The 23,927-nt window shown below is 37.8% G+C and overlaps 1 protein-coding gene across 4 annotated transcripts; it reads right to left on the reverse strand.

Annotated features, from left to right (window-relative positions):
- Positions 1 to 23,918, reverse strand: BTF3L4 (basic transcription factor 3 like 4). Of its 4 annotated transcripts, none has more exons than XM_023727075.1 (6): positions 23,810 to 23,910; positions 19,598 to 19,664; positions 15,649 to 15,762; positions 3,442 to 3,643; positions 2,540 to 2,599; positions 1 to 1,968 (listed from the first exon to the last, which is right to left on the reverse strand). In XM_023727075.1, exons 1-6 carry the CDS (start codon positions 23,851 to 23,853, stop codon positions 1,922 to 1,924), a joined length of 534 nt encoding a protein of 177 aa, XP_023582843.1. In that variant the 5' UTR covers positions 23,854 to 23,910; the 3' UTR covers positions 1 to 1,921. The 4 variants fall into 4 exon arrangements, with proteins under 4 accessions (XP_023582843.1, XP_004371791.1, XP_023582844.1 ...); XM_004371734.3 differs by lacking the exon at positions 23,810 to 23,910 and adding an exon at positions 22,800 to 22,922; XM_023727076.1 differs by lacking the exon at positions 15,649 to 15,762 and having other exon boundaries at positions 23,810 to 23,918.
- Positions 23,919 to 23,927: the final 9 nt, after the last annotated feature.

The raw sequence follows: 23,927 nt of genomic DNA on the forward strand, positions 1-23,927 counted from the left end.
TGAGTGCTCTTTTTTCATTTGTTATACTACCTACCTTTTATATGTCCCTAACCACTTGAAGTGTGCTCCCTAACTCTCTCTGCCCCACAACATGCCCCATGGGGATAGTCAGAGGAACAGAATTCTGAGCTGTTTAAAGCATGCAGTTACTGACCTGACAATGGATGAGACATTATTTCAAATAATGACTGCACTAAAATTCATTTTGGGATGGGCAATAGAGGGGAAATACAAAAGAAGAAAAATTCATAGACAACAATGAGAGAAGCACAAGAGGAAATATTATCCTCTTTTGTACTGTTATTTTATTTTGTAGTTAAGTTCATATATTATATAAAACATAACAAGAAAAATGAACAAATTTATAAATTGAGGCGTCCGGATGAAAAAAACACAAGAGCTTTGCCTTCGTGTCTAAAGATCTCTTGATACGTTGTCAGTCTTACACTTTAGATATCAAATAAAGATATCTAGCTTGAAATAAAAGTTGATATGCTGCATGGTTAAGTCATAGTTTGATGATGGGCCAGAAAACAAAAGATTTTCTAAAGTCTTATCCTTAACTATTGGCTGTAACAAATGATGATATAGCAAAATGCAAGCTTTTACCATCAGACAGCAAGAGGGAAACTTGAGTGAATGAATGCAACTTACCTCCATGTCCTCTGAAAGGAGGTGAGAAAATAAATACTGTGTTTTACCAGTGTTCCCCCTAAAGCATTACTCTAAGCATGCAGGAGGGGTGCTGTGAGCAGCTACAACAGTAAGATCCAACCCAGATGTAGGTCCAAGGCCAAGAGTAGGAGAGTGGTTGAAGAAATCCTCCTGGGGTCAATACCATTTTACAGAATGCCCGTCTTGTGCTAGCGGATGAGTCTATGGCCTATTTTTTTCTGATTCAAAAGGACATTTCCACTTTCAACCTTGCTGAAAAAGAGGCATGTTTACATTTGCTATTAAGAACAGCTAGGACACAGGGTAAGGCTGACATAAAATTATTTAGCAAGCACATGCTAGCTATTCCAGTTTGAAATTTACCAAACTGTAAAATGAAGGGAAAGTGAAGTCGAGGATGGAGCTGTTCCTCAGGATGAGGAAACAAAATCTTAAAAGAGAGGGATTAGGCACTCACTTAACTCTGCATGGAGAACATCCTTCTCAGGCTAAGTGGAAGATGAGAAAGAGCATTACCAAAAGCTGACCAGGCCATTTTGAGACCCAAAGGAGAGGAAAAAGGGTATTAGGAAGAAAGGAAAAAGCTAGTAAAAGAAATTCTTCTGGGTCTGACTAGCTACGTGAATCTAAGGTAACTGCACCAAAGATATGCTACCCATTACTCCAGCATGATGCTGGCAGTTAAATATCTCAAGACATTTTAAACCCAGAGAAATGTATCAAAAATGATAGTTAACAAAGCAAATTAAAACCAAACCTCCAATGGTAAAATCTCTTCCCAATCTGAAATCCAAGATACTCACGTTTTAGTAATTTTGTGCATTATTTGAAAAAAAAAAAGTAACAAATGTAAAGATTTGCTTTATTTCTACTGGGGAAAGGGGAAGGATAAATAGAACTGTTTTCCAATTTGCTCTCCACCATATACACACACATACCCACACACATACATACACATACACACACCAAAAACTCCCCAACAAAAAACAAATAATCAAAAACCAGAAACACCCTCAAACTGCACCGATACTTTGCATTTTGACCAAAAGATTAGATCCTGGGAGGAAGTGCAAAATGCAAAATCAAATGACCGAAAAATGCTGAACAAACAGCATTATTAATATACAAAATATTTATATTACTGAACTAGTAACAGGTGATGTTCTCCATGTCTGTAAAACTTTGGAACCACATAGCGGATTTGTTAAGTCTAGTCCATGCCAGCTTCCCAAAACCAGAAAAGATTTTAGTTAGCTTCATTCTTTGATGCCTCATCAAAATTTTCTACGAGATCTATAAAACAAGAAAGAAAGAAAAAAAAAAAAAAATGAAATGAGTCAAAGAATACAAAAAAGAAAAGAAAAAGAGAGGTAAATGGAATTCCTAATTTCTAACCTCAATAAAAACAAAATTGTTGCTACTAGAATTGATCTAAAAACATACAGGACAAGAGGCAGAAGTGAACTGGTGGGATTTCACTAATAGTGACTCATTTATCTGCTTAAAACAGTAATCCTAAGGAAATGTCAATTAGTCTTTTATTTGTCTATGCAAACTACTAAGATGAACAGCATTTTCATATGTCAATCATAATTCCCATAGAAAGGTTATAATAAGTATGAAAATTTATAAGCACATCAATTTCAATTTCATAAATGCAGACAGCAGAGCTATGTGTGACAATTTCTAAGTTCTAAATAAGAGGGCTTTCACTCTTTTTCATTAGATCATATTTGCATCAATGCAAATGAATTTAAATTCACGAGCTCATCCATCAACAGAAAACTCAAAAGTCAGCTATGCAATGATTGAAATGTGATAAACAGAATGCTAAAAACCTTAAAACTAAAGAAATGTCACTTACCTGGAACATCATCATCCTCCTCATCAATGTCTTCTGGTTTTGGTGTTTTGCTATCCAACACTACAAAAAGTTTACTTCATATTAATCATTGAGAACAAAGACTTTTACAGAACACTTGAACTGTTTATCCTTTTCTTCCTGTCTAAATTTCATGTTGCTAAGAAAAAGCTAAATATTGTCAATCTAACACCAGTCATATCTTTTTGCTTAAACAACACCTAAATCAATAAAACCTTAACTTAGATATACGCTAATACAGATGGCAATTTCCATGTGCAACAAAGCTAAGTAATTTATATGTAAAATGGAATAATTTAGATAAGTTTAAACAAAAAAGCATTATAGTGAATTTATAGTGGCCATATTCTCCAAGTTAAAAATCAATAAACGATTTTTTCCATCTCTTTTAGCGTAAGAAAGTGTCTACATATGTTGTATGGGCACTGAAATTACTGTCTAGGCATTTTGATTTTTGGAGGTCACAGACAGTTACAAAACCAGAATTATCCTGTAAATTCAGAACTCATGGTTGCCACATCTTTAGTGCAATCAACAATACTAAACAAAAACATAGTTCTGTAATAACAGTATTTTCTGACTGTCACTAATCAGAAGTGAAAATCAAATTAGCTTTTTATAAAATGTGGCCTGCATAACCTGGCACTTCCCCTTTTTTTGTCTTTAACTTACTATATTACTACCAAAATGTATCCAAATATTCTATACGCTGCATTGCATAACTTTGAAGAAATAAAATTTTGTGAAGCACACAAGTGAACTTTATAAGAAGTTAACATAAATTACATACAGGTTAAGTCCTTTCAGTTTAAGATGGGACACCTTTTAAAGGATTAGTTTCTTTAATTAAGGTGGAGAAAGAGGTACTAAACTGAAACACCTACCTTGCCTCGGGAACTGTTCAGCTAACTTCCTAAGACTTGTTAAGCTGTCAGCACCAAGCTGACTTAATATTCCAGGAAGCATTTCTGTAATTGGTTTGGCTTCTGCATGGCCAGTAATTGCAAACGTGTTAGCAGAGAGGGAAGCTTGGACCTTGGGATTGTTGAAATGAATAACTGTTCCATCATCTTTAATCATGTTCACCTGTATAATCACAGAAGAAAAACATATTTCACATATTTGGTACAAGGAAAACAATATTAAAAAAAAAAATTTAGACAATCATGTTTTTTCTACTTGGTAGTTATATAACCCCAAGGTAGTAATTATCTAGAGTAAGAAGTGGACATGCATGAAAAAGGCCCTAGCAACAAAATAAAATGGTGTAGACAGCACAAATTACTAGGATGGTCAAAAAATAGTCATTGTATTATAGAATCTAGATTTTAAATTCAAAGACTTCCACTGTGAGAAGGAAGTTTAAGCCCACAGATTTTAAAAAATGGAATTATTAACCAAGAACTGGTTTCTTAATGAAATTATCTATTATCTTATTTCAATTTACACTATCAAACAAAATTGGTGCAGTTACCATCTGGTGGAGTAGCATCATACTTAGAGGACTGGTTGTAAGGGGAAACAGTATATGGTAAAAATAACCACTGAAAAATCCATAAAGAACACTCAGAAATTGAATCATTCAGATGTTTCACTCTTAAGGACACTTAGAAAATTTACAAAAATTCCAACTTGTTCTTGTCATCATTTTATCCTCTGTAGAGGATTCTGTCAGTTCCTCAAATTCTTAAGTGTAGCTTCTCAACAACCCTCAATAACCCTTGTAAATGTCAAAGAAGCTCTCTCCACCCACTTGCCTGGTCACCTAAACATGACTGGGAAACCTTTAAAATCATCCACACATTCTTTCCATAGCTTTCACCAATGTGAACTGACTGTTTCAGATTTCATTTTGTCTATTGCCTGGGATTTACTGAAATGGAAGGCTGAACACGTGCTACTTAAATTGCTATTTTTCTCTCACTTGTGTACTCTCTCTGTTTTTTGATAAAGAGTTCAATTTGCATAAGTTAAATGTGTAAATAATGTGATTTCACTGTGTAGGTTGAGGTTGATTCCACTGGATAAGTTACCTTGGTGGTAACATGCTTATTATATAAAAAGGTTAGGAGAGTTAACTCTTGGCTACTTTAGAAGCATTTCATGATCCATCCAAAAACTGCCCTTGTCACAATCAAGCAGAGATGCTGAGTGTTCTCCATGGTCAGTGGAAGTGGGCTTTTCTTCCTCATAGGTGATCACCACCACTGACAGACAGCACCAGAAAGGAAGGGGAAGAAAGGGGCTTCTAAATTTCAGGCAAGACCTGGAACACAGAGAAAATAAAGGCAAATTCCCTGGAAAATTATAACTAAACCCCACAAATAATTTCCAAAATTTTCTGACAAAAAACGTGATTTCAATTCTATAACCTTCTCTCACTACTGTATTTAACATTCTATCAAGTATACACACATAGTAAGCATGCAAGAAATAGTTATTTCAGCTGTTCTAAACAAATATCACTGAGTTAAAAAGAATTTATATTAACTTTAGAAAAACAAATTATAAAATTATGAAGCTAATGAGAGTTTAGATAGAAAAGTTTAATATTACAGTGGCTGAAATTCTGGGAAGAGAAGGGCTTGAGAAAGAGGTGACTTAGTGGGTATGAACTGGGATGTTGCTCTAGACCTATCCTAGAATCACATTATTTTAGCATGGAAAAAGAATAAAGATTTGGTAACTGTATTTTCAAAATCAAGAGCAAATAATATGGTTTAATAAAGGATTTCTACAATTCTTCCAGATGTGAAGAGTCACAAATATCAGAATCTGAGATGTTCTTTCTTTGATTTATAGTATTGAAGTACAAGATATTTAAAATCAATATTGTTCCAAAAAATTCAGGCCATCTATTTGTTGAACTGACAGGTCTTCTAGTTCAAAGCCTTTATGTTACAAAAACACTGAAGACAAGAGCTCTTGGTTAAGCAACATAGCTGGTTAAGTGAAAACCTACGACTTGAACCTAGGTTTCTCAAATGTGTGTTTAGCTTCCTTCTAACTATGTCATTCTCGTTCCTAAAACATTGATTTACCTATCAAAATTCAATTTCATGGTCACATAAAAGCTTGCCAGAGAATTATTTTCTGAGACTATAGGCCACATAGAAAATGCAAAATAAAAACAGCATAGATATATGGATGGTACATATCTCCCTGGCAACAAAATAAATAAGAGGCTAACACAGGGATAAAAACAATAAACAAATTCATGAATTTCCCTTCAGTTCGAGTTTCTCTTCTAAAGACTAAATGTTAATTAAGTCATGCTTTATATCTTGATGCAGAACTTTCTATTTTGAAATATGTTGAGTTTAGTGTGAAAAGCAAGATGAATTCCACATCAGATTGTGAAACAAATAAATTAATGGTTGTTATAGATGGGGTGGTATAAAAGATATAACTTCATGAATAGAAAGGTCCAGAAAGCGGTAGAGTTTAGTTACTTTTACAATAGAGAGAATGAAATACAAGAAGATTAAAAAACAAACAAACTAACAAAAAAAAAACCCCAGAATATTTTATTTCTATCTAGCATTGTTTTCTCCCTACTGAGCAAATGATATTATTATATAAGGCTCCTGGGCACAAGTCATTAGAAATTATCAAACGAACTGGCTCAGCAAGATCAGTTAGACACTTCCCCAACCCTTTTAGGCAAAAGAAGTGATGAGGAACTTATTAAAATCACAAAGCAATCATAGTGTGCATTTCAAATGGAGATCTGACTTCTTCCAACGATCTTACTGCTATTTGGTCAAATAAGTCATTTGATCTATATATAAGAACAAGGTGCAGACAACTAAACAGAGACTATTAAACTAGTTATTCCAGCACTCAGGTTCTCTTTTCAACTAATCAGACATCTCCTTTATGTAAAAAAAAAAAAAGAAAAAAAAAACCATTTAAAAGGTAGCTGAAGGTAAAGGATGCTACTTGAGATATCGAGGAGGTATTCTGAGATGCCAGTCCAAAACACAGATGCCCTTGCGTTTATTTTTTGCTCTAACAATACTGAAGTGTCTTTTAGTCACCAGAAAACATTTTGTTCTCTCATGCCTAGTGCATTTACATATGCTGTTCTGTTTAGAAGAACCTCTTCCTACTTCTCCACTTTGCAGATGCTTCTTTCTCTGTGAAAACTTAAAGTGGTTTTGCACCTACTGTGCTTCATGTGTATTACTATTATATAGAATTGTCTCGTAGAATAATTGTGTTAAGTCTTTGACCCTACTAGAAGGTGAACCCCTTAAGATCAGAGACCATGCCTTACTAGACACAGTACCCCAAGTGTCCAGCATATAACAGTTACTCAATATGCTGAACGGATACTTTCTATACAATTTATTCTAAAATTCTGTCAGACCACAAATAACTCCTTAGATGAGAAACCATCTAAAGGTTTAGAAACAGCCTGGCTTATCCAATAGTTTTGACCTTTTGAAATCAGCCCAACCTGCCCTACAGAACTCAGGGGCATTTTAAGTCATTCCTTGCAACTGCTGGTGGCTCCATTATGCTGCTATCATATACCTTAACAACCACTGCCTTTGGTCTCTGAGTAGGGCACATACATAAATCACAGCACTCTTCTATTTGGTGAATCTACTGCTTGGTTTATTCCTACACAGCGGTTAAGTTTTTATGGCTAGAAGAGGCTCATAAAGTTATAACTGATTCTACAGCTCTTGCTGATAACTTTCCTCTCAGTTCAAAAAGGAAGCGTGAATTCTTCTGCTATGTTATTTTTTGTATCCAACATCCGATTACGTCAGCTAGCTGCAGTTTTGAGTGTGACAGTTCTCTTAAAATCAAGTTTTATTGCCACTCCTTTCTATATCTAGTGGCACTTAAATGTTCATCAGGAAATTCATGTTTTATTGCCTTCTTCCTATATCTTAATGGGGTGAAATAATAGACTTGTAAGGATAAGGCACATAAATGTCTGGGGTTGTGTGAGGCTGAGAGATGTCAGATTTTACGGATTATCAGCTTTGCACACACTCCCATAAATCAGTGTTCCCACAATCTTTCTAGCTCAGCCCTTGCTTATTTGTAAAGGCTAGTGTGAAGCATAACCTATTCCTGTTGATATGAGCTAAAGCTTACAGCTGTCATTAGACTATGATATGCTGGGATCATTTTTCTAGGTTCTGGTGGCGGAAGTCTGGTGAGACGGATTCTCTACAGCTATACTACACATAGTGTGAACTGGCAGTACCCTCTCTGGAAGGTGATTTGGCAATGGATGAACAGTTCTAAAAATGTTCATGCACTTTCAGCCAGTAACCCCACTTTCAAGAGTAAGATGAAGATAAATATTTAAGCGTAGAAAAGTTCAACATGTGATTCTTTTATTATAAAAACATTATGATGTATAATAATAAGGAAATGTTAAATTATGGTACATCCATATATTGGAATATATGTAGACACCTAGACTGATGATTAAGAGGAATTTTTTAATGACAATTTTTATAATATAATGCTATGTGAAAAAAATCAAGATCACAAATTGTACATCTAGCTATAGTTTTAGATAGGCTAAAAATATATGCATTTAAACATGGGAAAGAAATACAACAAGATGGATGGTAGGATTATGGTTGAATGCTATTGTCTTCTTCATATTTTCTGTATACCCCTAATTTTCTACAATGGCAATATATTATCTTTATATTAAGAGAGAAAAAAAGTTGCTTTGAAAACAAAACAGCAGGATCTCAGAAGACAAAGGATGCTGTGGAATGATAAGGTGATGAATGGGACATGGTGCTTCTCATTACTCAGAGTTGTCTACGTCTTGCCACCTGAGAATTTAGTTGGGGGAAGAAGGAACTATAGGAACAGTTCATCAATAACTTTAGGTCCTGCACAAGTGGTTCAGAAAAAATACTAACTAGAAGAGGAACCTATACACAGTAAACTTTATATGTACAATTACAAAATTTACATTTCTAGTCCTAAGCTTTCTCCTGAGCTCAGCTTCCTATGGCTAGCTTTTTGAAGAACAATACTACCTAGAATAACCAGTATCTTTAAACATAATAAGCCCAAAACAAACTCATCATGGGGAGTCAGCATGCTATAGAGTCATGAATAAACATGGTCCCTGCTGTCAAGACTTTTATAATCTATTGAAAACAGACTACTTGGTTAATAAGTAATCATTATACCCCACAACATGAGGTTGTAATAATAAGTGGATTATAACAAAGCAATTTAAGCTAAAGGCAGTGTAATTACAGAGGAAGAATTGATTAACCATGCCTGGAAAGACGGAAGGTTTCACAGAGGCAGAATTATACCCTAGTTAAGAAAAAGCTGTCCTCTGAATATAAGAGTAAAATTCTATGAAATGAACAACCAGGCCATCTGAATCAGACTGCTTTTTGGTGACATTTCTTACTAAATAAATCTGATAAATCAACTGTTTCTCAGAAATGGAACACATCCTACTGACAACAGATTCGTGTTATCAAGGAAGAAAGGTGACAACATGGTAACTATTCAAGTAGATAAACAAACAAAAAGCTCATCCAAATACCTTCAAATATCACAGAACATAAATCATTTTCAGACATTTGGTTCTGGATTGTAGTCTGGGAGTTTGCCTACAATTTCCTTCTACAACCTGGCTGCTTTATTTGGTCTCTGAACAAAACTGTCTCTGACATCCCCCAGCCAATTTTTCTGCCGCTTTCTTCTAGAAAGCTTTGGATTTCTTTGTCTTTGCAGACACTGTGTCAATCTATCTCATTTAGGGTCTTCCTCTTTTTCTTCGACCCTCCACTTTACCAATGATGATTTCCCTCTCCAGGGACTGATCCCTCCTGATAAAATGTCCAAAATATGTGAGATGAAGTCTTGCCATCCTCGCTTCCAAAGAGCATTCTGGCTGTATTTCCTCCAAGACAGGTCGGTTCATTCTTTTGGCAGTCCATGGTATAGTCAGTATTCTTTGCCAACACAGTAATTCAAAAGTGTCAGTTCTTCTTCAGTCTTCCTTATTCATTATCCAGCTTTCACATGTATATGAAGCAACTGAAAACACCATGGCTTGGGTCAGGCACACCTTAGTCCTTAAAGTGACATTTTAATGCTTTAAAGAGGACTTTTGCAGCAGACTTGTCCAATGCAATGCATCCTCTGATTTCTTGACTGCTGCTTCCATGGTGATGATTATAGATCCAAGTAAAATGAAATGCATGACAACTTCAATCTTTTCTCCACGTTTATCATGATGTTGCTTACTGGTCCAGTTGTGAGGATTTTTGTTTTCTTCCTGTTGAGGTGGAATCCATACTGAAGGCTGTGGTCTTTGATCTTCATCAGTAAGTGCTTCAAGTCCTCTTTACTTTCAGCAAGCAAGGTTGTGTCATCTGCATAACGTAGGTTATTAATGAGTCTTCCTCCAATCCCGATGCCCCGTTCTTCTTCATATAGTCCAGCTTCTCGGATTATTTGCTCAGGACACAAACTGAGTAAGTATGGTGAAAGGATACAACCCTGATGCACACCTTTCCTGACTTTAAACCACGCAGTATCCCCTTGTTCTAACAACTGCTTCTTGATCTATGTAGAGGTTCCTCACGAACATACTTACGTGTTCTGGAATTCCCATTCTTCGCAACGTTATCAATAATTTGTTATGATCCACACAGTCAAATGTATCTGCATAGTCGATAAAACACAGTGAAACATCTTTCTGGTATTCTCTGCTTTCAGCCATGATTCATCTGACACCAGCAATGATGTCCATTGTCCCACATCCTCTTCCGAATCTGGCTTTAATTTCTGGCAAGTCCCTGTTGATGTATTGCTGCAACCACTTTTAAATGATCTTTAGCAAAATTTTACTTTTGTGTAATGATATTGTTCGATAATTTCCACATTCTGTTGGATCACCTTTCTTTGGAATAGGCCTAAATATGGATCTCTTCCAGTCAGTTGGCTGGGTAGCTGGCTTTCAAATTTCTTGGCATATATGAGCTAGCACTTCCAGTGCTTCATCTTTTTGTTGAAACATCTCAATTGGTATTCTGTCAATTTCTGGAGCTTTGTTTTTCGCCAATGCCTTTGGTGCAGCTTGGACTTCTGCCTTCAGTACATTGGTTCTTAATGATATGCTGCCTCCTGAAATGACTGAACATTGACCAATTCTTATTGGTATAATGACTCTGTGTATTCCTTCCATCTTCATTTGATGCTTCCTGTGTTGTTCAGTATTTTGCCTGTAGAATCCTTCACTACTGCAACTCAAGGCTTGAATTTTTTCTTCAGTTCCTTCAGCCTGAGAAATGTCAAGTGTGTTCTTCCCTTTCGGTTTTCTAACTCCAGGTCTTTGCACATGTCATTATAATACTTTCTCTTCTCAAGTCACGCTTTGAAATCTTCTCTTCAGCTCTTTTACTTCATCATTTCTTCCTTTTGCTTTAGCTAATCTATGTTCAAGAGCAAGTTTCAGAGTCTCTTTTGACATTCATTTTGGTCCTTTCTTTCTTGCCTGTCTTTTTTAATGACCTCTTGCTTTCTTCATGTAGGATGTCCTTGATGTCATCCCACAACTTGTCTGGTCTTCAGACATTAGCATTCAATGTGTCAAATCTATTCTTGAGATGGTCCCTAAATTCAAGTGGGATATATTCAAGCTAGTGCTTTGCCTCTCATGGGCTTGTTCTAATTTTTTCCAGCTTCAACTTGAACGTGCATATGAGCAATCGATGGTCTGTTCCACAGTCGGCCTCTGGCCTTGTTCTGACTGATGATATTGAGCCTTTGCATCATATCTTTCCACAGATGTAACTGATTTGATTTCTGTGTATTCCATCTGGCAAGGTCCATGTATATAGTTGTTGTTTACATTGTTGAAAAAAAGTATTCACAATGAAGGAAGTCATTAATCTTGCAAAATTCTATCATGCGATCTCCGGCATCGTTTCTGTCACCAAGGCCATACTTTACAACTACTGATCCTTCTTTGTTTCCAACTTTTGCATTCCAACCACCAGTAATTATCAATGCATTCTGATTGCATGTTCCATCTATTTCAGACTGCAGAAGGCGGTAAAAATCTTCAATTTCTTCTTTTTTGGCCTTAAGTGGTTGGTACATAAAATAATAGTCGTATTAACAATTATACATAAATACTGATGGAGTCTTCCGTGTAGGCGTATGGATATTATCACATTATGGATAGTGTTGTACTTCAGGATGGATCTTGAAATGTTTTGATGATGAATGCAATACCATTCAAGTTGTCATTCCTGGCATAGACGACCATATGACTGTCTAATTCAAAATGGCCAATACCAGTCCATTTCAGCTCACTAATGCGTAAGATATCAATCTTTATGTGTTCCATTTCATTGTTGACGATTTCCAATTTTCTTAGATTCATACTTCATACATTCCACTTTCCGATTATTAATGGACGTTTGCAGCTGTTTCTTCTCATTTTGAGTCATGGCACATCAGCAGATGAAGGTCCAGAAAGTTTGACTCCATCCACGTCATTAAGGTCGACTCTACTTCGAGGGGGCAGCTCTTCCCAGTCGTATTTTGAGTGCCTTCCAACCTGAGGGGCTCATCTTCAGGCACCGTATCATACAATGTTCTGTTGCTATTCATAAAGTTTTCACTGGTTAATTCTTTTCCAGGTCCTTCTTCCTAGTCTGTCTTGGTCTGGAAGCTCAGCTGAAACCTGTCCACCATGGGTGACAGGTATTTGAACACCAGTGGCATAGATTCCAGCATCACATGACAATAAGTATAATACATATATCTATTTATATACATACATATGCCTGTCTCTCTCTATATATACGCTGTTGTCTTTTCATGGTGACTATATACGTGTGAGTGTGTGTGTATATATACGTATAATTCATATATGTGTGTGTACATATATACATATGTATATACACCTATATGTATGTATACATACATACACACACATACAGTATATTATATACACACACACACATACAAGGAGCTCTGGTGGAGCAGTGGTTAAAGTGCTCTCCTGCCAACCAAAAGGTCAACGGTTCAAACCTACTAGCTGCTTTGCAGAAGAAAGTGGCAGTCTGCTTCCATGAAGATTTCAGCCTTGGAAACCCTATGGGGCAGTTCTACCCTGTCCTATAGGGTTGCTGTGAGTTGGAATAGACTGGATGGCAATGGATATACATACACATGGGGGTGGAGAGGGATGGACGGCGGGGGAAGGGAGGAAGAGAGAGAGAGAGAGAGAAAAAGAGAGAGCGAGCATGATCATATCCATATATACCATTACTATTCTGTGTGATGTTTTGGGGACTATTTATCCTCAAAAAGCTAGAATTATGTTGGCAATACCAACAAACAGAAATTCACAATACGATTTAATAAATACTATAATAAAAGTAAATACTGAACACTGGTAGCAATAGGAAAGGCACCTAACCCTTCATCGCACAAATGTATATGTGTGCTACCAGGAAGGCTTCTGAGAGGAAGTAACTCCTACATTAAGACTTGAAAAGGAGAAGGAGCAATGTTCTTGGAAATACTGATGGAGATTTCCTGTATCTATAATGGCATAAATAATGAATTCTGCATTGTTAGGTAGTTAATAATACAGGATATAAGGCAGGTATACCTCTTACTTTCCTTTTTGGGCGAGAAGGAGATGGTGGGGGAAAAGAAAAGGCCAAGAGTGGGTATAAGAAATTATAATGGAAAAGACCAAAAGCAGTATAAATTAATGAACAGTATGGACTCTGTTTTTGATACACATTAGTTCAAATCTGGGATCCAATATTTAATAGCTATGTGGTCTTGGGCAGATTCTGTAACCAAAGCAACCAACTCAAGAGGATACTAGGAAGCTGAAATGGAGAGACATATTTATTAGTTGGTTGTCTATTATTAGTTTCCTCGCTAGACTGTTAGCGCCAAAGGACAGAAACCATGAATAACATCTTATGCACCACTGTCTAGCAAGTCCTCTGCAAAATGCTTGGCATTCAATAGATGTTCAGTTAACTGTTGATTATCATTAGTACTTTATTATGACAATTTCAATTACAAATAATACTGTGACCTCAGCACAGCATTATAACAAGTTCTATTGTGTTCTAAAGAGATCAAAAACTGCCAACTGGTTCCTTATTTCAATGTATAACATTTATAAAATCAATGTCACCCCCACACTAGATTAATAATAAGAACCATAAAGCCTTCCAAATCTGAAATAAAAAGCAAAGATTTAAAAAACTTCACCCTTGGAGATGTAATATCTCCTAATGTAACTAATTACATAAACAAATAGTTAAATATATACTGCAAGGGAAGTGTAAAATAAACCAGCCGCCCTGGAGTCAATTCTGACTCATGGCGACCCTATGTGTGTCAGAGAAGAACTGTGCCCCATAGCGTTTTTAATGGCTAATTTTTTTAGAAGTAGTTCATCAGGACTTTCTTCCAAGGCACCTATGAGTGGCCTTGAATCTCCAACCTTTCAGTTAGCAGCCAAGTGTGTTAACCACTGCACCACCCAGGGACTCCAGTGATTCTCAACCAGGGGTGATTTTGCTCCCAGGGGATCTCTGACAATGTCTGGAGACATTTTTGATTGCCATGACTGCACGGATGCTAGTGGCATGTAGTGTACAGATGCCAGGGATGCTGCTAAACATCCTACAATGAAAAAGGACACCCCCCGTAATAAAGAATTATTCAGTTCAAAATCTTAATAGTACTGAGGCTGACGGAGGGGGGAATATGGAGTAGGAGAGTAGAAGGGTAGGCAGACTACCTAAATACTTACAAGTAGGTTAGGTTTAACATTTTCAGAGTTCATGTCTGACTATTATTGCAACTTGTTCCAATAATAGTTTTGGATTTTTTAAGAGAGGCCTGAAGGGACTTAATGATTTTTTAAAACCTATCCTAGATCAAGAGATGATTTCTCTGAAAATTGTTTTAGGTCAATGAAAATATATAAAAACTTTCTATAACTCTGAAAAAAATCATGTCTGTATAAAATGCTTAATTCCAAGACTTGCAAATGAAGTTCTAATCTTTATTTAGAGTAAGAATGCACAGCCACTTCAAGCTGAAAATAAAAAAAGTTGCACCTGGCTTACAATTTCAATTATTTTATCAGTGCACTGATTTTGAAAATACAAAGCAGATTTAAATGACATGTTAATTTTATTCATCAATATACGCATGGTGGAAGGAATATGCATCACTTTGCCATTTCACTGCCTTTTCTTTGGTACTCTGCTATTCATTTATTAGTGATCCCCACCTCCACATTATTTCTAATTTATGTTTTGCAGCATACATGTGTTAATAATCTATTAAAAACTCTGAGGTGATACCACATATAGTAAACGGTATAATTAATTCTCACTTATGACAGTGAAAATGTAAACACTGGTTACTATCAGAAATGAACATGGAACTACCAGGTAGAGGTGGATCTAGATAACAGATCACAAGTAATTGATGTTTTGATAATTTTTGAGTGTTTCTTGAAATAATATCAATCTTTGATCTCATACTGGAGTACAAGCGGTATCATCAAAATATAATAAACCACCGACTTTTTTTTAAGAAAAAATTTGACCAGTAATTTTTGAAAGAGTCCAATAAGAAACCCGATCCATGTAAAGTTACACTAGAGCCTCCCGGCTAAGATAATTATTACAGAGGCTTTGTAGAGTAAAAAGGTACCCTGTAGGGCAAAAAAAATCTACCTTACTTGAAAAAATCTCAGGGTTTATTTCTATATTATTAGGAAAAAAATCTTATTTTGCATCAAAATTCAAGAGCATTTCCACAATTTTGTCATATATGCAAATACCTTGAGTTATGAAAAGTCGAATGAAAATCCTTAACAGTCTATTAAAACCCTTTTTGACAATCATTCAATTTCATACAAAAAGCAAATTCAACAGCTACAGTACTTCAAAGACATCTGACCGACTATATCAAAGATTCTTCTAAGCTGGTATTTTACATTTTAAAAGTCTAGACAATTACTTGTGAATGTGCTATTTGCCCACATAATTTAACAATTGACAAAGTGATCATACCTCTTCAATACCAGCTATATTATTCACAGCCAGTTTTTTAAGAGAACTCTGAAGCTTTTTGTCATCAGCTGTAGCTGTTCTATGTACCACCTTCTTCTTTCTACGAGCTGTACCCTGAAAAATAACCAGATAGAAGTGTTAGCATGCCCAGCATCTGGCAACTGCCATCACTATCTTCCTATCTACCTCAATAACTTAACTAAAAATCCACAAAAGAAAACTGCTGACTAAATAGTAACAATAAGAATGCTCAGAATTGTGATTGCTGGCCTAACCCAGATTTTTGAAGGTCAATTCTAGCCAGTTCTTATTCTCACCCAATATCCAAATCTGAACCAAACCAAACCAAACCCATTGTTGTTAAGTCAATTCTGACTCTTAATGACCCTACAGGACAGAGTAGAACTGCCCCATAGGTTTCCAAGGAGTGGCTGGTAGCCTCCAACTGCTGACCTTTTGGTTAGCAGCTGAACTCTTAACCACTGCACCACCAGGGCTCCACCCACTATCCAGCCTTTATCATTTCAACACCACTTGATGTTTCAAAATATTGTTTGCTAATAAAAAAAATAATTTATAACTTCAAGACAATTTAGTGTTCTTATAACAATTTTCGAACATTGTAAGGAATGCTTTCTAATAGTACATACTAATCCCTGTCAATAAAGTCTAAAGATATTTTGAAACTTTGGAGGGGGGGGATATGACATAATTAAGAATCAAACATCTACTACGTGAATGTTCCAGAATCTGAAAACCCAGGAATGAAAAAGATCAAGTTCTTCAAGTTGCTTCAAGAAGCATACATTACAGTGGGAGGGAAAAGTTGATAAATATATAAACAAATGAGATAATTTCAAACATGATAAGGACTACCAAGAAAAAAAAAACAGCACAGTGATGAGTGACTGGGTGGGGATAAAGCACTACTTGTCCATGAAAGACCCCTGTGTAGGTATGACAGATGAGCTGAGACCCACAGAAAGATCTAGGGAAGAGTGATCCAAGCAGAAGAACGAGAGTGAGAAAGTAAGACAGTGTGGCTAGAACAGAAGGAACAAACAGAGAGGAGGAAAATGAAACCAGACAGGTGGAGCCAGATCAAGTAGGCCTAGAATGCCGTGGGCAGGAGTTGGATTTTACTCTAATTGCAATAGGAAGCCACTAGAAGGTTTTAGGCATGCGAGTGACTTGATTTATGGTTTTAAAAGATGACTGTGGTTGCTGAGTGGAAAATGGACTCTAAGAAGACCAGTCAGGAGTCTACTGTTAACAGTCCTGGTGAGAGATGAGGGTTGTGGCAGTGGAGATGGTGACTGGTCAGATTCTGAGATATGCCAACAGTTCTTGAGGATGGAGTGGATGTAGGCTGTGAGAAAAAGTATCTGGGATGATGCTTAAAAATCTGGTTGGAGGAAACAGGTTGAAAATGATACTATTTACTAAGAAGAAAAAGGTTAATTTCTAAATTGATATTTTGAAACTCTAAATGTGTTTTCCCACTGAAAAACTACTTAAAATAATGGATTACGTTCCTGGATTGATTTACAGAAATGTAACCTAAAGCACAGCTGAAACACTACCAGAAGCAGCATAATTATAGAACACCAAATCCTTCTGAGACATGACAGGAGTAAGGGAGAAGCAATAGAGACTTCAATCTCTGGGTGGCTCCTGGAAAGTAAATCAGCCTTAGAGTGGAGGCTGGGCCTTAAGTCTCAGCATCTCTGGTGGGCATGGAAGAGAGCTCTGAGTAGCTTTGCTGGCAGCAGAGGCTATGACAAGATCCAGCTGCTAAAGGATGGAATAGAGTGACAATTTCACACAGATAGTCATTTATCTGGGAACGTTCTTGACTTAGGGATAGCTCAACTGCTTGCTGAATACCTGAACTCAAATCATCTTCAGGCACCTCAAATTCAAATGTCTAAAAGCTTATCAGTCCAGCAACCTATTCTTCCTGTATTTTCTAAGTTTTAACTGGTGGCACCACTATAAACTCCATCTCTAAAACCAGAAGTCTAGGGATCATTCCAGATTCCTCTCTCCCCTTTATCCCCCATATCCTATTAGTCATTGAGTCAATTCCAACACCTAAATATGTGTCCCACAATACTACAACAAGTTTCTTGATTGGTCTCCTCTACTCAAACTTCTATTTCATTACATCTTCCACGCTACGAGAAGTTTCCTTTCTAAAATGACTATCATTTCACTTCCTAAAACCTTTCAATAGTTGCCCATTGCCTACAGGATAAAATCTAAATTCTGTAGTATGGTATATAAGCCTCTCCATGACCTAAGCCCAAATTATCTGGTCCAGTTTCATTTCCATTATATACTCTAAACTCTAGCTATACCAAACTAAAGCAAGCCATTCTATTTAAACACCATGTTATTTCTCCATGAGCCTTTGCATGTGTGGGAATGCAATCCCCTTTCCCCCTACCTCCCATTATCCTCCCACCTGTCTGCTTAGTGATAAATTCTTATTTATCCTTTAAATTTCAGCTCAGTTTTGACTTCCATCTCTCTACTAAGCAAGAGCACCTTGTACTTCCTTCATTATAGCACTTACTGAATTGTAATTATGAATATGTCTCCCTTCCAAGCTGAGCGGTAAAATCCTGTTTATCTATTATGTGCCTAGCACCCAGAAGGTGCTCAAGAAACAGTAGCTGAATGAATGTACCAACCAGCTGGTTTAAAATATATAATAGTGAAGTGCTGCATCAAGGCTCTTTCAGGTATATTCTGTGGTTCTTGATGTCCCTAGTTTTTTCTTTGGTGTATTACATTACACTTGATGCTACAATGTGGTTATTTTGGTTACATGAGGGTGCTAATATGACTCCAGAACCATAAAACTGTATCACTATGAAAGAAGTAAAAAGTATTACTTCTTCCCTTGACCCACTAATGTCCCCAGGGGGTCTGGTTATCATCAAAGTAAATGGCAAAGTGGGACAGCTACATAAAACAGTGTTTGACATTCCCCATTCCCAAATTGAAGTAAGTACTGTTCTCCCTTTCCCTAAGATTGTATTGGGCAGAGATAAGGATAGAATATTCTCCTTGAGCCTGATGCCAGAGCTGAAGAAAATCAAAGATTCTGGTGCTCTAAATTAGCTCTTCCTTAGGCTTTAAGGTACAAGGAAATGGAAAATTCATGAGGTTTCAACATATTTACCAATACAGAACAGGGAAGAAGCCTTAGCAATGAACCAAATGTGCAATCAGCTTGAACACCTCCAGTGAAATCTTTTGTAAACCTAATTGCTATAGTAGGTGTATGACAGGTATATATATCCAGTCAAGATAAGGTAACACTACCATCTGGTATGCCCTGCAGGTGAACCTAACATAATAATAAACCAGTTGTCATTGAGTTGATTCCAATTCATGGCAACTCCATGTGTGTTAAGAGTGGACCTGCACTCCATAGGCTTTTCAATGGCTGATTTTTCTTTCTTCTAGGCTAGACTTAAACCTCCAACCTTTTGGTTAGCAGCTGATTGCATTAACTGTGTGTACTACCCAAGGACTCCAATATAATAATAGCTATCATTTATTAAGTATCCACTCCGTGCCACATACCATGCTAGGTGTTTTATAAATACTTCTCTAATCTTTAGAAGCATCCTATGTAGGATTACTTCCATTTTACAGATGAGAAAATGGAGGTTTAATGAAGTTGGGACAACTGCTCATGTCATATAGCTAGCAGGTGTTAAGAGGATTCAAAGGTGGCTATTTCCATTGCACCAACAAAGTTAGAAGAGTCTTCTAGTTACTTATTTTAGACCTAGACAAGTTATTTTCAAATTAGAATGTGGTTTGTTTTGATTTTTGAAAAGATCTTAGATTTTCAATGACCACAAATCCAAAATACTACTACTATCTGGTAATGATACATTCTCCTATCATTTTTTTCTTATGCCACACTCACCTTGCCCCCTATCCGGACCTGAGCCTGAAGTTTGGCTAACTTTTCTTGATTCATGCTGTTGGTAAATCTAGGGGGGGAAAAATAGATTTGTTAAAGTCACTGTTTTACCAAAATTAAAATAACTGTTTATGAAAATAGTACCTTCTGGCTTTTTGCGCTTGCAATATGCATCACCACCATCATATTAATACTGCCTATATTCTTAAATATTAACAACTTCTTCTAGCTGTATAAACCAGATATTTAAAAAATCAAATTTATATAATATTATGAGCGAGTTATATACACAAACAGAAAATAAAATGGAGTTCAAATTCACCTCTTTGAACATCCCTCCTTAAAAACGATTCAGTGATATTAACAAAACCTTCAAGTAGGCTTTTTTCTCCAAAATCACCTTCCATATTTCTTATAAACCATAAACAGACAAAAAAAGAAAAAAAAAATCAGCTTGACAAAGAAATTCAATAATAGGCTGTCTAGCTGTCAAGATATGAGGTAGTCACGTCCTCTATTCAAGGTCAGATGGTGTGTTAATAAGGAAACAGAACCAGATCTCCAGACATTCAGCGTCTCCGCAGTACTCTACACAGAGTTCATTCAATATCTTGCACTAATATAGTATATGTCATTCTTGTCAAGACACTCTTGCATAATACAGGGCAAAACGCTTCACTGCACAATTAGACAAAAAAACTCTCTGCTACAATCACACTAATTTTTTTCAGGGGAGGGGAAACTCAAAAAAATAGCCTTTTAAAGCTATCTTGATTTTGAAAATTTTAAGAACATTATAAAGTCATGAATCCTAGTTTGGTTACTGATAGCCCTACTAAACTCAGGGAAAAAATTCTTCACTTTATAATGGGTCATAACATTCCACACTATATAAACAAATAAAAGCCAATATTAAATGTCTTGTTTTACTTGTTCCGTGGAGCAATAGAACATGACTGAGATGCAAAGGAGGGAGGAAATAAGCAACTAGTCTGCTATCAAACCTTTTTGGCTAATTCTTTAACCCCTTTATAACCATCACTCAGATGAAAGAGATACTATTTCCTTTATTTGAGAGATGAAAAAAAAAAAAAGAATCAAAGATAATATGATTACCAACTATTCTGTATCATGACACTGTACTTAGGCACTAAGCTATATTTATTTCTGCTTTAAGGCCAAATAAAGCACAATTCCCAAATAACATTCAGAATTTCTGACTCTTCAATCTGTGCTCAGCACCATATCACAATGCTCAAGCAGCTAAAAACACTTATAGGAGGAAGTGTGATTCGCAGATTAGCACGCAAAACCAGATGTCTTAGGTGTATGCCAATCTCGGCTCTGCCACAGACTTAAATTTGCTGATGTAAATTCCAATCTCTATACTCAAATATCCACAGAAAAGGGTCAATATTCACTTTTCTCAAAGGAATGTGGCCATAAAGGTATAGTGAAGTAACAAAAAGCCTAAGAAATAGGCTGAGTAAAAAATATCAGAACTAGACCCAGGCTAAACCCTTCGTTACACACACGTTTTGAAGTAACAATTCCCAAGAGAAGAGATGGAGTTACAAAGTCAAGACAAAGAGTCCTGATTTATTTGAAATAAAAGGAAAAACAAAATTAACTCTTTAAATCACTGCATACATGAAAGGTCAGATTCTATCCTGGGCAGTCAGGGTAACAGAATTAAGAAAACTTGTTCCCAAGGAGTATCTAAGAGAAAAGGCATTCTGGGGAGGTTGGAAGCTCAAAGGGATAGGAGAGGAAGAATGGTGGTCCTTTGTCTACAAGCAGGTTGGAGTGTGTGAAGTAGGAAAAGAGGATTGGATCCAGTCTAGAGAGAAAAGATGTCAAGTTCAGAATCTCGAAAAGACTGCAAAGATCAGCTGGTTTGGTTCCCTATTCCTCAATCAACCTTTACTGTGCCGTCATTCCTGTGTTAAATGTGAGGCCATTTTAAATACCTGCTGGCAGTAGGAGGGTATAAATTATCGACAAATAAAACAATTCAGCCCCCTGCCCCCAAACTTATTAGATAGGAAATAAGGGTCTCTGAAGGAAGAGTCACTTCCTAGGCCTAAAAGGAAGAAGTAACTTCCTAAGGCCACATGATTAGTGAGTTCTTCCTTGGAGATCCAAGGACCTTTTAGCCATCTCCTCCAGGACTCAAGAAGGGGTGTGAATAATGATGTTATAATCAATACTTATTGAGTGCCTAAGTTCCAAGCACTGTGGTGGACACTTCCACAAATAAGTTTACAGAGATAAAATAATTTTAACCTTTAGTTCCGCTTTTTTATTATGTGGGGTTTTGAGAGAGGCTTAAGCTTTGGAAACAGAAGGAACAGGGTCGTACCACTTCGGGATAATTCTCTGACCTTTGGAAAGTTATTTTACTTCTCTGAACTTGCTTACCTCCTCTATTAGAAAAGGTGTAACAGCACATAATTCACATGGTTGTTTTAAGCGTAAAGGTTAAAGGATCAAACAGTGTATGGCTCACAGCAGACACTCGTACTCAATAATTGGGTTGGTAACCATTGTTACCATTCGCGAGACAGGTACGGTATAGTGAAAGAATGCGGGAACGGAAATTGAAACCGCCATTCACTATGTGACACCAGGCCTGTCGGTCAATCTGTTTTCCGACATCAAGCAGCTGATGAAGCTATAAAGATGGGCAAGGAAAGTCTCAGAGAGGGAGGCAGATTTGTAAACAAACACTGCCATTACAAGGTGCAGAGCGCTGCAACGAAGTTCGGTCCCAAGCGCCTGGGGGCGGGGGAGGAGTGCTAACCTCAGTTTCCCCATCTGTTGATCTCAACGAACTCACTAGGGAGATCCAGTGAGATAGCAAGAGATAGGCTGCACAAAGCTCATGGCATTGTTGTGAATAATGAGGAGCAGCGGGACAGAGACGGGGAACCACTCGCCTCCACGGACTGGATCTGAGCAGTAACAGCGCGGGCCCGCTCGCCCCCATAGGGGGCGGTGGTGCTGGGGACCTTCCCTCAGGTGCCGACCCCCGGCTGCGCCGCCGGTAACCGACAGGCCAAGCCAGCCGCCTCCGCCCCCACTTGGCGCGCTACGGCGGAAGTGGCAGTCCGAGCGGTTGGCGGGTGTCGGAAGAAGAGGGCGGGGGGAAGACCGTGCGCAGCGGCCTATGGCCGTGGAGTGGCGGGACCGCCGGGGGTCTCACCTGAAGCAGGGAGGGTCCTCCAACACCAGCACGCGGCAAGAGCAAGATGGCTACCTCAGCGGAGACAGAGAAAGACGACGGCGGCGGGAGTAGTGTCCACGTGACACAGGTGGCCCCGCCTCCCCTTCGCCAGAGCGGCCTATCCCAGGAGCGTATATGTGAACTACAAAGCCCAGCCTGCTCTGCGCCTCCCAATAGAAATGCGGCAGGTGCAAGTGGCTGCGCTGCATCCTGGAGCTTGCAGTCTCCCGTGTGTTCCATTGTGTCCTCTCTACAATTTGTAAGGAGCTTAGTAGAAGGGCTCGGTGTATTTTTCTTTGGGTGTGTACTTTTGTTCGGTTGCTTTTCACAATGCATTAAGTACGCACTGTTAGACTCAACTAGTGCCCCGAGGAGAGATGGAAAATTTCGACCTGTTTATTATGCTGCAGAGAAAAGAAAAATTGAGGCGAAATACTCATCCCACGAAGAATCTAAAAACAACAAAAACAGATTTAACCAGAAAACACTTTACACTTCAATGTCTGCAGTGACTTATGCCCCGGTTCCCTAGATTCATCCAGGTGAATTTTGCAATAATCGGTCCCAAGTTTGGTTTTCTAGGAGGTTGCATCAGTTGGTTGCATCATTTCTGGGTGGAAAAGTTGCGGTTGTAAGGAAAAACAAATAAGCCACAGCGTTTCTTCTCCAGGAGGAAGGGCCATTCCTGCAAGGCACAAGACCTTGCACCGCAGAATTTACTGGTCAGGTCTCCTCGGAGACCCGAGCAGGAACCTAAGAGGGAAATCAAGTTGTTTGGTGTGTTTTATCTGCGAAAGAGGAAGGAGGACCGGAGGCCAATCGGCAACCGGCCAACGGTTGAGAGCAGCGGACCCCGATTTGCGTTTTGTATACTAAGTGCAGCGGTCCGGGGGGAGGGGCTAGCCTGACTGATCGACAGAACGCACAACGGTTCTCCCGAGTCCCCTCCCCGCAACCACTCCCCCTCCACTCCGCCGCACCACACACACCGTCTCGGTCCACCTTTTCCCTCTCGGTCCCGGGACCTGGACATTCAGAAACGGGAGGAAGCAACTCGCGCTCGAGGGTAACTCCCGCATCTTTTTCCTCCTACGTGATCTGCACCTT

This window comes from Trichechus manatus, unplaced genomic scaffold, assembly GCF_000243295.1.
Source record: "Trichechus manatus latirostris isolate Lorelei unplaced genomic scaffold, TriManLat1.0 scaffold00015, whole genome shotgun sequence".
Lineage (NCBI taxonomy): Eukaryota > Metazoa > Chordata > Mammalia > Sirenia > Trichechidae > Trichechus > Trichechus manatus.

What these genes read in the sequence shown, in the direction of transcription:
- BTF3L4 (XM_023727075.1), bottom strand. Translation starts at nt 23,853, where the DNA reads ATGTCCAGGTCCCGGGACCGAGAGGGAAAAGGTGGACCGAGACG. An exon ending in AGGTCCGGATAGGGGGCAAG is followed by an intron (nt 15,763 to 19,597) that starts GTGAGTGTGGCA and finishes GTTATTTTTCAG; the next exon opens with GGTACAGCTCGTAGAAAGAA. An exon ending in GGAGGATGATGATGTTCCAG is followed by an intron (nt 1,969 to 2,539) that starts GTAAGTGACATT and finishes CTTGTTTTATAG; the next exon opens with ATCTCGTAGAAAATTTTGAT.